The sequence below is a fragment of the Artemia sp. Qi Xiang Cuo genome, chromosome 19 (genome assembly GCF_049724085.1).
Source record: "Artemia sp. Qi Xiang Cuo chromosome 19, ASM4972408v1, whole genome shotgun sequence".
In the NCBI taxonomy this organism is placed as follows: Eukaryota; Metazoa; Arthropoda; class Branchiopoda; order Anostraca; family Artemiidae; genus Artemia; species Artemia sp. Qi Xiang Cuo.
The window spans coordinates 60,672,643-60,687,702 of NC_142812.1; the positions used below are offsets into that span (position 1 = coordinate 60,672,643).

General features: G+C 35.7%; 1 protein-coding gene across 20 annotated transcripts in view; it reads left to right on the top strand.

The window, feature by feature from the left end:
• Positions 1–200: 200 nt before the first annotated feature.
• Positions 201–15,060, top strand: part of LOC148941077 (uncharacterized) — a 105,626-nt gene continuing 90,766 nt past the window's right edge. For all 20 annotated transcript variants that reach the window (XM_089105313.1, XM_089105314.1, XM_089105317.1 and 17 more), the window contains exons 1-2: positions 201–331; positions 2,180–2,293. In XM_089105313.1, coding sequence (XP_088961439.1) covers positions 202–331; positions 2,180–2,293 — 244 coding nt within the window. In that variant the 5' untranslated portion in view covers position 201. The remainder of the gene's footprint in view (positions 332–2,179; positions 2,294–15,060) is intronic.

The window sequence follows — 15,060 nt, forward strand, 5'->3', positions numbered from 1 at the left end:
GGGGGGCCAGGGAGCCATTGCCTATCCCTGTAACTGGTGACCTATCCTCAAGCAAACGCCCTGTTCTTGCGAACACCTTTAAAATCTTAGATTCTTTCCTTCTCTTACGTTGAGGAAAATGTATAGAACCTGCCCTTTCCATTTAGGCAAAACTATGTATTAGTGATTGAATTTCTATAGCCTACTATTTTTGTAGATCTAATGGCTGTCCCATCAATAAAGGATCTGCCAAAGGTCGATGACGATTTGAAAACCCAGTTGGAAAACTTCAGCCAATTCAAGCTGAAGGATGTTGAAACTCAAGAGAAGCTAGTGCTTCCCACTGCTGAAGGTTAGTCACATCTTTTCTTCCTTCTCATCCTTTTTAAGTGCTTTCTCATCTAAAATCAGTATGTATTCAATGCAACAAAGAATTTAGGAACAACTATGGTTGAAGCTTGTGAGGGTGAATAAAAATGAGGGCCAAGGCTAGCTCGTTCTTTGGTCAATTAAAGCAATAACTTTTTAACGGCTGGACAGACTTAGTTTTTTCAAGCTTTCAACAATGGTATTTATTCAATATATATATATATATAGTCAGAAACATCCCTGGTCCGCTTGGGCGCGAAAAACGACGTAATATCACACTTCCTCTTCATGTTGAAAATCGCTCTTCTCTTAGCCAAGTCCGAAATTGAACTGAACTGAACTGACAATCTTGCACTCTCTTATACCATACCTCGAGCGCCCATTAATCCTAATTTACTATGCAAGGTCAGGTGAACATGGGGCTACCTAATTGCGTAAGCTGATCAGAGCGCATATTATGAACCCTAATTTACTATGCAAGGTCAGGTGAACATGGGGTTACCTAATTGCGTAAGCTGATCAGAGGGCATATTATTAACCCTAATTTACTATGCAAGGTCAGGTGAACATGGGGTTACCTATGGTTACCTAATTGCGTAAGCTGATCAGAACCGTTAACCCACAAAATGCAATAGGATTTAGTATGGGAGCATATTTTTATACGGCCTTGATATATATATATATATATATATATATATATATATATATATATATATATATATATATATATATATATATATATATATATATATCATATCATATCATATATATATATCATATATTGAATAAAGAAAAACATATATTGAAATAAAAAAATAACTAGAACTAGAAATATAAGAAATAACTATATTGAAATAAAGAAAAACAATCAAACTTGCATCATAAATTTCAGCATTTTATTTTTGCTGCTCTTTTGTTTACCCTGTACGAAAAAGTGCCGAAAAAGTGTCGAAAAATCTATGTTACAAATGCCAAGATCAGTAGTACTTCCGCGAGACCGTTATTTAAAAATATAATAAGAAAAATGGTCGATCTAAAGATTGTCCCAAAATTCATTATTTTTACGTTACTCAATTTTACTAGCGCTAACAATAGAAATCCTATGCCATTGCCATCTGTGGGCTTTTATAGTTTGCCTCAATGTATAATAGATGACACTAAGTTTATCCATAACGAATGTGTTTAAACCTTGAATTGAAGTTCATTATAATTGTACTTTAGCCAACTCCAAGCATTTTACCCTCCTTGTCAGATTTACCCTGGCCGTTTGACCCCCGAGTTCTAGTTGACTTTTTGTCACTCATGTTACTGACTAGAATCAACGTGCAGCCACCTATGGAAATTAGGAATTTGCTTGTGGGTTTTTGAATTTTTGACAAATGTGGTCTTAGGGATATTTAAAAATAGACTCCGTTTAAATTCTTCTGAAAATTTTCCCAAAAGATATGGACATCGACTTCAAAGAGTTAAGCTTTAATGTCTGAGTCGTCAGAAGCAGAGTCAGAACTATGGTTGAATTGATTGTAGACTCTAGTCAAGATAACTATAATCAACTGTCACCGTATGGGGTCTGAAAACCCTTGAGGAAAGATGAAACTCATTTGCTTAAAATAGCATTATTCTGTGCATAATAGCCTATTTAAAGTGCGGAAATGTAGGGAGGTTTATTTGAAGTAAACTTAACCCTCGGGTCATAAAAACTGCAAACATAGATATTATATTTCGTGAATGGATGGTCAACCCCTCCTCCAGTTGCACAAGTGGGACTTGCAGCTTTCTCCTACCAATGCTTTTGATCTATACTTTATTTCATCTGTACATTTATTTTTAGATATTACAAGGGAGAAGAAACGTCAACAATTTCTTGATGGAGTTGCAAATTTCCCCAAAAAAAAACTGAAGCGTACTGAAACTCAGGAAAAGATCGTGTTGCCTACACCACAAGGTAACTAAAGTCTATAAATAATTTTTAATACCTTGATTAAACAGTTATATATTATTTCTATAAATCATTATTAGATGTTGCACAAGCACAGCTAGAATCAAAGATTAATTGGAATGGAAGGAAGGCATTTGTTGATTTTTTCCCAAAATTGGCAGTCTGGGTGGGGGTGTTGAATTCAGAGTTGGCATTGAAACCTTTTTTGTAGTTTACATAAATATAAGTAAGATTTCCAAGGCTAGTTAAGCTAAGTTATCTAAGCTAAGTTAGCTAGGTGGCCTTGACGAAAAACTGATTTTTAAACACTTATTTTTAATTTGGCATGCTTAGATGAAATGAATGTAAAGATAAAAGTTTTAATCAGTTTTTCAAGAGTTTTTTTCCGATGAAAATGTCTCTTCAAAGGTCTTTTATTTCTCATCCACCCCCCCCCCCCCCCATCCCACGTATCTATATTTTATATCAAGTTCAAGATCTGCGAAGAAAAACAAGCTAAAAAAAATTGAAATGTTACAAGCTTCGTTTTAATGAATTTCTTTAATGATTTCAATTTTCCTGGGCTTAAAAAAGGTAACGCTCCTTCACCTAGAGCTTCATCAATTTAATTAGCTTTCTAGTTTATCCCTTTGGTAATCTTGTGCCTAGGGTAATAGCTCAGCAATTGGACAGTGCCTGATTTCGGGCATCCATTTTGTAAAAAAAAATGAATTAAAATAAATTAAATAAATAAATCAAATTTACCATTATTTGGGAGTAAAATCATGTTAGTCATTTTTTTCTACATTTAAACCTAATCAATGTTACGCTAACAACCTAGCATATTCAAAATGCAGTATTCAGCCACATTCCTCATATCATATGCATGTTATTTTTCATTTATTTATAAAAGTACCAAATACAATTAAAAAAGAGGTTTGTAACACTTTGATGACTTTGATTAACTAACCACTGGATCATAAGAACGGAACATTCAGTCACTTTCACTATCATTAAGACTGTCTTCAACAGGATTGGCTTGCAAATTTAGCTCCTCTCCTTCAGACTGAGATTCTGATTCAGGTGACCGTGCCTGTTTTGAAGCCCCCCTCCCTCCACCCCTCCTAAAATAAAGTCCTGGATACGGCCTTGAGGATTATATATCAATTTCTACCTCCACTCTCCCATCGTCTCTTCCTCATAGCTAATTCTGTATTTATCTGAAGATTCTTTCAAAACAGCTGCTGGAACACAAGGACCATTAAACTAGAATAAGAATCACTTTTAGACACGTTAAACTAGAATAAGAATTACTTTTAGACACGTTATACTAGAATAAGAATCACTTTTAGACACGTCAAACTAGAAAAAGAATTACTTTTAGACACGTTAAACTAGAACAAGAATCACTTTTAGACACGTTAAACTAGAATAAGAATCACTTTTAGACACGTCAAACTGGAATAAGAATCACTTTTATACACGTTAAACTAGAATAAGAATCACTTTTAGACACATTAAACTAGAACAAGAATCACTTTTAGACATGTTAAACTAGAATAAAAATTACTTTTAGACACGTTAAACTAGAATAAGAATCACTTTTAGACACGTTAAACTAGAAAAAGAATCATTTTTAGATACGTTAAACTGGAACAAGAATCACTTTTAGACACTGTAGTCAGTAACAACTCATTCGGTAGCACTTGGTTGAAAAGCAGGCTGAATCTTAGAAAAGGCCACTGGGACTTCCAATTTCCAATTGACTGAGCCCCCTCCAAAGCTTAGTCGACCACCCTTTTTATATAGTGCCTCTGGAAAAAGATAAATGAACAAAAATTGTTACATTGAACACTTATGGGTTTTTACTATAGTTAATGCAATACGATTGCCCCTGACTTAAATAGAGTAGAAATTTCAATTTTCCTTCTAATGAAAATCCTAGAATTATCCAAGGGTAAAATGAGGGGAGAATTTCCGTTCGGGGACGGTAATTTTCCGTGGGGAGAAGAGGAATTTTCCGTGGGAGTATTTTCCGGGGTGGGGGGTAAACACTGGCTTCGGCGGAAAAGACGGCGTGAATACAAGATTTTCTGAATTGTAAAATTAAAAAAAAGTGTGGAAATTGATTCTGCTTTGGCCCTCCTCATTGTTGGAAATCCAGATCATGTAGTTCTTTTGGATGTCGCAACTTTAATATTTGAAGCAAATGTTTTCCCACATTCTTTTAGGAGGTAATTGAAATTAAAAAAAAATCAATAAATAGAGACCTTGCTTTAAAAATAAATACTGGATATGTTTAGTGCGGATTTTGGAGTCAGTTCTAGTTATGATAGCCAAATATGAAGGACTTTTAGTCATGGGCGTACTGAGGGGGGGCAGGGGGGCTGCTGCCCTCAGTGTTGCTACTAACCAAAATGTTTGGTAGAGGGGGGGAGATAGAGATTTTATCAACTCGCTGGTTATTTTTACCGACTGTTTTTTTTGTCAATAATTATTATGTTGTCCGTTTCAAATACAATATGTAAAATCACTGCACAAGTCGGTAAAACCGCTGCATTTACCAACCGAGATTTAGATTTCGGTACATATCATGTCACTATTTTTGTGCTGTTTATTTAACCAAATCGAAAATTGTGGCACCATCCGTAAAATCATAGCAGGAGTCAGTAAAACTTTTGCGTTTACCGACCAGGTTCAAAATTTCTGTAGATGACATGTCAGTATTCTCATGGTCTTTATTGAACCGAACAATGAATTTTACCGGCGTTGGAAAAATCGTGCCGCTTCGCGCCACTCCGCCCCATACGTGACGGACATGGCTGACCCCCCCCCCACCCTAGCACTTCAAATTTACACTAGATATGGCTGAAAAAGCAGATGGTTGTAAAAGCAGAAGGTTGAAAAAAGGTATATGGCTAAAAAAAGCAGTTGATAAAAGGAAGATGGTTGAAAAAGCTGGAAATAAACTGCTGAAATAACAGAATAATGGCCAAATAAGAAGCAATTATCCATAATGTCTTGGAAATATTTAGCTCCAATCCAAGAAGATTAATGCTGAAGCTTATTGATGATTTTTGGTCTATGAAATCTTTATTACTTATTAATAAAGATTTCATAGGTGTGATAGAACTTGCTGGCAATGTAAGGTTTTGTGAACTGACAATATAACTTCATCCCCCCCCCCGCCCTTCATCTCAGAATCCCCCCCCCCTAGACAAGAAGCTACGTACGCCCATGCTTTTAGTGTACCATCACATTGCCAACAAATTATTATGGGTGGCAAAGTTTCACGAAAAAGTAAAGAATGTTCTTTAATATGAAGAATTTTTAACGGACCGCCGTAACTTAGTGGTCAGAGCTCCTCCATCTAGAAAATTGCCCCGATGGCAGACTTTTGTAGCAATTTACCCCTGTATTTTTAATTCTGAAACTAAACTTCCCTCTCCTGCTGTTGTGATTATGATGTGTGATTATGATGTGTGCCCTTCAAATGTCATGCTGTATCATTGTTCTGTAGTCTTTCAGGGGTTTATTAAAGACATTGTACCCTCATGAAAACTCGATTTTGTTTCAAAAAATATTTTATCCTATTTGATTTAAGGTCTCCCTTTTTACTTGGTGACTATAGATAGCGTTGATGATTTTTTTTTTTTCTCTGAAAATGGGATTTCCACTCATAATAGTTTCAAGGTGAAAAATAGCAAAATATGATGGTAAAATAATACTTTAGATACAAAATTATGGAAACATAACGTAAACCAGCCTAACCTAACGTAACCTAACCCCCACCTGCACCAATAATGTGCAAAAATATAGCCCAAATTATGTAAATCCAATGCATTTTGTCTAAGTTCAATGCATTGTATCATCTATCACTTGTTTTTTTTAGCTATGAAACTAGTTCTCTGAGATGTAACAAAAGCGTAATTCTTGATTATGTTTTCAATAACCCACAAGTACCGTCTCAAGGAAGCCCCCAGATATTTCACGAGAATGAGAGGTCGAAACAAATGCCCTGGTGGAGAGGAGCCTTTCAGGCAAAACCTACTTCTTTTCCTCCTATTTACATATTCTCAGAGATAACATTTCATAAAGGATGTTGTTTTAATTTTTCAAGCTACTTCTCAGTAATTCTTTCAAAAAGGATTGCGATCTCTCATGTCATTTCATTGTATTTTCTCTAAGGCTCGCCACAATTTGCTCATAAACACCGGATGCTGGGGGGAGGAGTAGCAGGAAGACTAATGCCCCCTTGGGAAACAAAAAGACATGAAAACTATAAATAGAAAAATGAGACATTTTTTCCATTTGAATCTTGACGAAAGCAAAGGTAGGCTACTTGTCTATTATAGCGACCACGCCAATATTTGGACAGTTCTTCATCTGTTTTAAAACCAGTTTCTATTTGTGTACACGAAGATAATTAGCTTAGCCTGAGTGAGATAAACTACTATGGCAGTATATTTTACATTTAATATTTTATATATAGAATAGGTTAGGTATTTAATATAATGCATTCTGGGCGACCTGCTTTTAATAATTCTCTGCTGTAGTTTTCATATTTTTGTTACTGAAATATGATATTTTCATCATATTTGGTATATTTCATTCAAGGGCGGATCCAGAATTTTTTAGGGGGGGGCGCAAAATAGGTTGATCCGATAAACTTGCGTTAGGAGCAAGTTTAATTAACGCAAACTTGGGTTAATTAAGTAGATTACACTACTTTAGACACCGTTGGGGGGGGCGCCCTCCTTGCCCTTCCCCTGGATCCGCCACTAATTTCATTAGGATTAACCTAACTTCACTTCTTGAGTGTGGTCACTATAATAGACAAGCACCAAAACAGAGCTCCTAGCACTTGCCCTTCCTCCTGGGGAGTTTTCTAGTGGTCCTTTACCCATAGGTTTATATACTGAGCTTTATCGTCTATCGCCTCACAAAAACTGTCATTTCGTTCAGGGACATAATTTGCTATGGGGCAGGGGGACAACTGCCCCTACCAGACCTTTGTCCCCCCTAGACCTGAGTTTGCCAACCCCCCCCCCCCCAGCTGAAGTTTAGTTTCTTCGGTACTCTTGCATTATGCGGGCCTCTCGGGTTAACTGCTATAAAGTAGGCAATGATAAAACTCGTTTTTGACATGTTTACTGCTATAGACTAGGCAATGATAGCATGGTTTTCATTGCGTATGCTCTACCCCCACCCCCTTAATGGGAAAATATATAGCCCAAATTTGTTTCTAAACTATTAGATATTCATCCTATTTTATTTTATTTCATTAGCATTAACCAAACTTGACTTTTTAGAAAGGCCCGCATAATGCAAGAGTACCGTTTCTTCAAAAATCTTGTCAAAACTAAGATAAGTCTGCATAATCTAAGCGTACCAAATGTCTTCTTTTTCAGTTTCAGTCTTCTACTGTCATTTTCACTTACTACTGCTACTACTACTAACAACTCACCTTAGCATCAAGCCGCCTGAGGCCAACACAGCTACGCACGCTCCTCCATCCCAATCTATTCAAAGCCTCCCTTTTTACACCCGCCCACGAAGTTCCCATTTACTTTAAATCTTTCTTTATGACGTCCTCCCACCCCAGACGAGGACGACCTGCTTTCCTTTTAGTCCAAGACGGTTGGCCGAAAAGAACAATCTTCGGCAATCTGTCATCCTTCATCCGCACGACGTGCCCTAGCCACCTCAACCTTTCTTTCAATATAGCCCTAGAGACCGGTATTGAACCATATTTTTCGTATAGCCTATTGTTTGAAATACGGTCAGTCAACCGGGTACCCAGAACAATCCTTAAGCAATTTCTCTCGAAAACACCTAGCAAATCTTCATCCGCTTTTCGGAGCGTCCATGGTTCAGAGCCATATTTGACCACTGTCATCACTGTAGCTTCTATTCAATCAATCAATCAATCAATAAACTCAACAAAATACGCTTCAATATGAACTGCCATATCTGTCGATGGCAGTTCATAGTTTTTTGGATTTCGTGCAAATCGCGGATATTGGCGAATAACTCACTTTTATGGTTGTTAGGTATTTGGTTTTAATTCTTTTAATTTTTGGCTTTTATTGAATTTTATTCATCTTTTAATTTTTTTTTTTTCCTTGGTTTTTTGGTTCTTTTCACATTGACTTTCCGCGTTTGTTTTTTGTTGTTTTTTTTCTTCGGCACTTTCCTTGGATACATTATTTCGTTTCGCGCTGAAGAAGAGAGGCGTTTGTCCCCTCGAAATATTCACTTTGTTTTTTCAGTATTTTCATTTGGCCTATAAAAACCCCATTTTTGCTCGTTTTTCTTTCTTTATATGATGTCAGGCCAATCTGGTTTAAGAAATTATCTTTATAGGACGATAATTGGCTTGATCACTTCTTGCTCCACCTTTATAAAAAACAATTACTCTAGCTCGCTTAAGAGAATTGGGGAAAATCCCATTTTCAAAAGAAAAATTTATAAGTTTTGTCAATGAAGAAATAATTGAAGGAAGAAGGAACTTAAATACCATAGTTGGAATACAATCAGGGCCAGACGACGAAGAACCCTTCAAGCAATTTACAGTCCTGGCTGCTTTAGCATCAGAAGCAGGATTTAACACCATCGATTTGAGACAAGGTGGACCAAGATAAGATTTGTAATTTGGTTGTGAAGACCTGACTGAAGAAACAGTGTTTTTCCCAATATTGACAAAATATGATGTAAATGCATCTTGAACAAATGGAATACCCTCAACAACCACATCACCAACTAAAAGACTTGGAGGGATAGAACGAGCCGGAGACGAATGTTTGAGGATGGAATTGATTACTTGCCATGTTTTTCGAATATATTTCCCAGAATCCGAGAATTTTTTGGAATAATAAAGGAATTTAGCCTTCCGGCATAAGGAATTGAAAACATTCCTGTAGAGTTTGAATTGCTGAAGACGTGCAGCACTCAAAGATGGCTTTGTTGCCTTAAAAGCTTTCCAAAGATTATTTTTTCTTCTCCAACTCTTTAGAAGACCAGGGGTCATCCATGGGTTAAGAGAAGTAGATCTTTTTGACCTTGGAGTAGAGGGGGACAGAGCAACAGAGCACATACGTCAAAAATAGACTCCTTCGCGGACTCTTAAAAGGAATCAAACTTTGAACAAAAATCATTATCCTCACCAAAAACATTTCATGTCTTCTCAGCTAAATGGGATCTAAGGCGGATCAATTCATTCAGACCAAACCTAAAAGAAGCTGAAGCAGATGCTGGAGTGTCCCTATTCAATGTTTTTTCAATGATAAAACTGGAAAATACAGGAAAATGGTCTGAAATATCACTCACTACAACAGAATTCTGAACCAAGGTAAGAGGCGAAAAAATATCATCAATTAAAAACGCTGACGTTTTAGTTACACGTGTCGGAATACAGGTTGTTCCTTCCATCCCACCAGTCAGTATCTGACAAAAAATCCACCTTAGAAGAGGAAGTCTTGTTAATTAGATTTAAGTTAAAGTCTCCCATTATTACAAGTTCAAATGGACGTCTGCCTATTAAATCCAAGACCTCATCAAGGACCTGAAGAAAAGAAGGGATGGATCCACTGGGAGATCTATAAACATTACCAATTATCAAAACCTTATTTTTAAAATCGATTTCAATAAACTGGGATTCAAAAACCCCTTCGTCATTCCTTGACAGATCTCTTCGAACAATACAGGGAAAAATATCAGAAACATACATTACTAGTCCACCCTTTGCCATCCTTCTGGGATTTAGTCGCTCCATTTTGTAACCGGGTATATCTATAAATATTTCATAGCTAGAATTAAGAAAAGTCTCACATAATCCGATAACAGCAGGTCGCCCATCAAAAATTATCTGCCTCAACTGATCAATCGATGAGCAGAGACCCTGAGTATTGAGTTGAAGGACCAAAAAATGATCATTTCGTTTAGTAACCCACTTCAAATAAGAAACATACTTACTATTTATTTATTGGTAGTTATTTAGTTAATTTATTTTAATTTGACCGATAGGATTATTAATAATACTAAAAACATCTAAGGGGATTCTTTTTAATTGAAGTAAACGCCCATCAAGGGAGTAAAAATCCCCAGAGCCTGAGTTAGAAAAATTCATATAACTTAAGGAGACTAAGTATCAAAGCTGTGCTACAACACACACAAAATAAAATAAACAAAAAAATAACTGAGAGGCTATAAATAAAAACAAAAATAAATATAAATAAATAATTAAAATAACAACAATCATACCAATACTGCAATACTGCAACATACTAAACATATTTAAAAAAAATAAAAACACACAAAAAAACAACATATTTTTAAACACATTTGGCTAGAGTATGAAAACAAAAAATAAAAAATAAAAGATCACCTTTTTATAAGACACTAAAGGATGCCAACAAGCGAGGAGAATCGTGTTAGATAGCTTTAATCCTGTTCACATTAGTAAACACGGCCATAATCACACCATACCTTTCTTACCCCATATCTTTCTCTTGCGCTTTTAAAATATGTTTTTTTCATTTTTACAAAATATTCCGTGACAAATACGCCTCATTTCGCCAGCTTTTATTTCGTTCTGAAAACAGTTTACGCAGTATCTTTAGTTACAAATTTCACAATAACTGGCGCAACAGTCGTAGGTGTTTGGATATTCTGGGCAGCATTCAAACGTCTAAAACGGTTTACAGACGACAACTGTTCTTTCTGGACATTTACACCCATTTTCTTCACTATATCAAGAACAGTAGTACCCAGGTCGTTTCTGGGGTCCTGCTTCACTAAAAAAAAAACAACTAAAGAATCAAGTATATGCTCCTGTTCGTAATCATCCAGCTTTTCGTCAATAGTAACCACCCAAAATTCTAATGACTGAATCTGGCTATCCAAAGATGAAAACAGTTTTTCTATTTTCTCAAACTTTGTGTTATATTCAAGAGTGATTGAATCATATATTTCCGAAACAATCAGTTCAGGGTTCAGAGCGGCTTGTTGCGATGAGCCTGCTACTCCTGTCACAGAAACCACTTTTTCCTGAACTTTTTTTTTCTATTTCTTTTACTAGGCCAAATTTAAGCTTTGTAACTTTATCTTAGGCTAAAATAAGCTGTTTTCGGGATGCAGATGATTCGCTCAAAGCAGTTAAATCGCTACCCGCGCCTTTCGCAGTTTTCTTTTTCATAAACTGATCAATAATGCCAGGTGCCTGACTTTAGATTGCGCACCAAGGGAAGCGAAAATGCGCCATCGGCGCATTTTTGCTATATTTTTTTGGGTGGACTTCGAAATTCAGGGTAAATTAGATCTTTCAGGGACGAGTGCAAAAAAAAAAGAAATTGAGAGACAATGTTACCAGATAGTGTGAATTTCGCTTTTCAGAATACTAGAACTCAAAATTGAAGGATTCAGTATTCATTGACAGATTTCGGCACCATATTCCGAAATCTGGAATTGGGAAGTATTTGTTGACTGATTACATGCGCTTTTGTGGACGAAGTTTTCTGTTCTCAGTCTTTGGCTTGACAAGAAAGATATTTTCCTTAACTCTCTGGTATGTCAGAGAATTAAATAAAAAAGAGAATTAAAGAAGATCTAACAAAAAAAACTTGCCAACATCTAAGGTGGTATTTTACATTAATTTCTTGCCAATATGCTGAATTATTCCCTATCAACAATAGAAATTGTGATTAAAGAACTAAAAAAAGAAATAGGTACTCAGTATACTGGTCTTCCAATATTGATAAGTTTTACGCAAACGTAGAATTTAAAGGCACATTTGATAAAGATAACTAATAGATAGGATTTTCTAATGTAGAACTAAAAAAGCATGATTCTTGAAGGTCGCATCTCTCCAAAATGTCATTTATGTAAGTGACATCAAAGTTTACTTCTTTATACAGTGTTTTTATGACATTGCAATTCTAAGCTTCAAAAAGATATAAATTCTCAAACTTAATTATGAGAACAAAATGTTTCGTAGATTTCAAAATATAAATTGGAACGAAAAGAACGACCAAGTCAAAGGTAAGAAATTAGACAGGTCGTTATCAATACGACTATCTATAAAATTGCAGGCTAAAGACAATTTTCTGAGATTTTGTCATGAAACAGAAGCCAAAGACATACATATGAACAAAATTGTACTTGGCAAGGTCCTTCAACAGTGCTTATTGTTATTTTATTTGTGTTTTCCTTTCAATGAACTTCGATTTAGAATAGTTTTGTACATTTTTTAATCATATATTGTATTTATCTTCGACTAATATTCAAGATAATTTTCAAAGTTAAAAAGCAAACCCTCCTTCTATATCGCCCAAAATTTCCTCAAGAGTTTTATCTTCATTTTCATTGTCATTGGATGGTTTTTCGGTATCATACATGTCAATGGTAAATCTGTTCAGCATAGCGCGTGTAGGATCGAAGTCCCTGCAGCACTTTCCCTGACAATTTAGCCTAAGTCGTATGATCACAGTAGAGTTAAGCATTTTAAGGTGCATCCTGTTTCGAATTTTGTACTTGACAAGATTCATAACAGAAAACAGTCTCTTGACGAAAGGGTTGCTGATGGGTAAGCAAAAAGAGCTGCTTGAGCTATGTCGAACAAAGGTCAGCTTTTCCCACTCTTTTCTGTATTTTTTTTTTTTTAACGAAATTTGACCACTTTCCCATTTGGTTTTTCACGCTAAGGATAATGCACGATTTAAAAATTTAAAATTTAGGTCGTCATGGAGCCTGAACTGCAATATGAGAATCCCTACGTCGTTCTGAAAATTCCATTTAGCTTTACTGACGGACTCCTGATTCTGGCAGTAGACGTTGTCAGTAAATACTACACTTCAAAGTTTTGGGTTCTGCCATTGTTATTGTAAAGGCAAGATCCGCCGACTTTGCGCCGAATTTTTTTGACATGCGCGAAATCGGCGCAATGCGCCAACTTGAAAAATTCAATGCGCTATCAACTCAAAAAAGCGCAAATGCGCGCCAACTCAAAAATGGCGCAAATGCGCGCCACCTGGCAACTATGAAACTGATAGTAAAGATCCGGAGAAGATTCACACTCACAAAAAGCATGATTAACGCCTTTAGCGGTTTTTTTTTCGAAGCTTTGGCATAATTTCCACTATATGAAAGAAGATTCTCTTCCACCACAGTCTGAAAGTCATAGGAAGTGTACCAAAAAACAATGCATTTTGGCATAGACTTTTTTTGGTTTGTTATGTTAACAACCCGGACTGGCCAGAGGGGATATACCTTGAGCCGAGCTACCGCTAAATATCCCTTCTGAAACTGCACCATGATGAAAATAAAAATAAAAATCCAATAAATTGACAGTAGACTTATCTTTAGCGGACAGGGTCACGTAATGCGGAGGAAGACACCCTTATTGGAGGGGTCTGGTGGAACGTGGTAGCCTGTCAGTTTTTTCCACCGTTCTCCGACATTCCAAATTTCTGCATTCAAATTATCCAAATCAAATTTTTGCGCCTTATATGTCTTATGGTTGTGTCATTTGGTCTAGCAATTTTTATGCAAATTTCAAAAGAGTGCAGATTTTACAAAATAAAACAGTACGTCTTCTTGGGAATTATATAGAAAATGTGAATGATACCGCGTCATGTTTTAAAAAATTAAGAGCGCTTAACATTGGTCAGATTCGCGATTACCAAGCTGCTATTTTTGCCTATAGATGTTTGAATGATGTATGTCCTCCAGTTTTTACAAATTTTTTTCGCGTAAATAGTTCACTCCACAGGTATGCGACTAGAGAGGCGGAAAATTTTAGTGTTGAGTATCGAGACACCACACGTGCAGGTTTCGGGATTCGGTATTTGGCTCCGGCTATTTGGAATGATATCCCAGTTGGCGTTCGGGAAGCTGAACACATTGGGTCGTTTAAATTAAAAATAAAAAAACATTTATTGGGAGAGGGGAGGTAATTTATTATTATTGTCATCATTAATGTTTTTTTTTTTTTTTTTTATTCATAGTTTTTGGTATTTTTGTTTATTTTGAGAGAGAGTGTTCAATTTTTTTTTTTTTCATTTCTTTTTTTTTTTTTTTTTTTTGAGAATTAGAATTTTGAGAGGTTGAGAATTAGACGAGTGCAGCCGTCTTTCATCAGCATTTCCGAGTCTTCCCCAGGCGGTTGCTTGTATATAGTTTATTTTGTATTTATTAGTAAATAAAGCAAGTCAAGTCAAATTATCCGTATTAAAAATGAAAAACTGTCACTGCTTTGACGTTATCTGGCAAACACTCCAATCGCACAACTTCTGCAATCACTGAATTAATTCAAGGTTAAAGTATAAGTTCAAACAAAATAAAAATTTCAGACAGTTGTAATCCCTTTGAGAGCTAGTTCAATACTCTATATATCTAATCTTGGTTTGCAGACTTATCTTCCTATTCTTCCAAATTTTTTTTTAACTATGAAAAACACCCTGAGCCTTGGCTATTCTACTTTTAACATCTTCACTGCTCCCACCATCTTTACTAATAATACTACCAAGGTACAGAAATTATACTAATTTCTTATTAAATTATATTATACTATTATTACTATAATTAAATTATACTTACTATAATTAAATTATTATTACTATAATTAAATTATACTATTATTACTAATAATACTACCAACGAACAGAAATTATAACGTATATGAGGGGGTTCTCCCCAATTCAATACCTCGCTCTTTACGCTACAGTTTTTTTAGTGCTTTCAAAAGAGCTATCTATTATAATTAAACGGCCTTTTTGATTCAGGGGTTTGTGAATTAA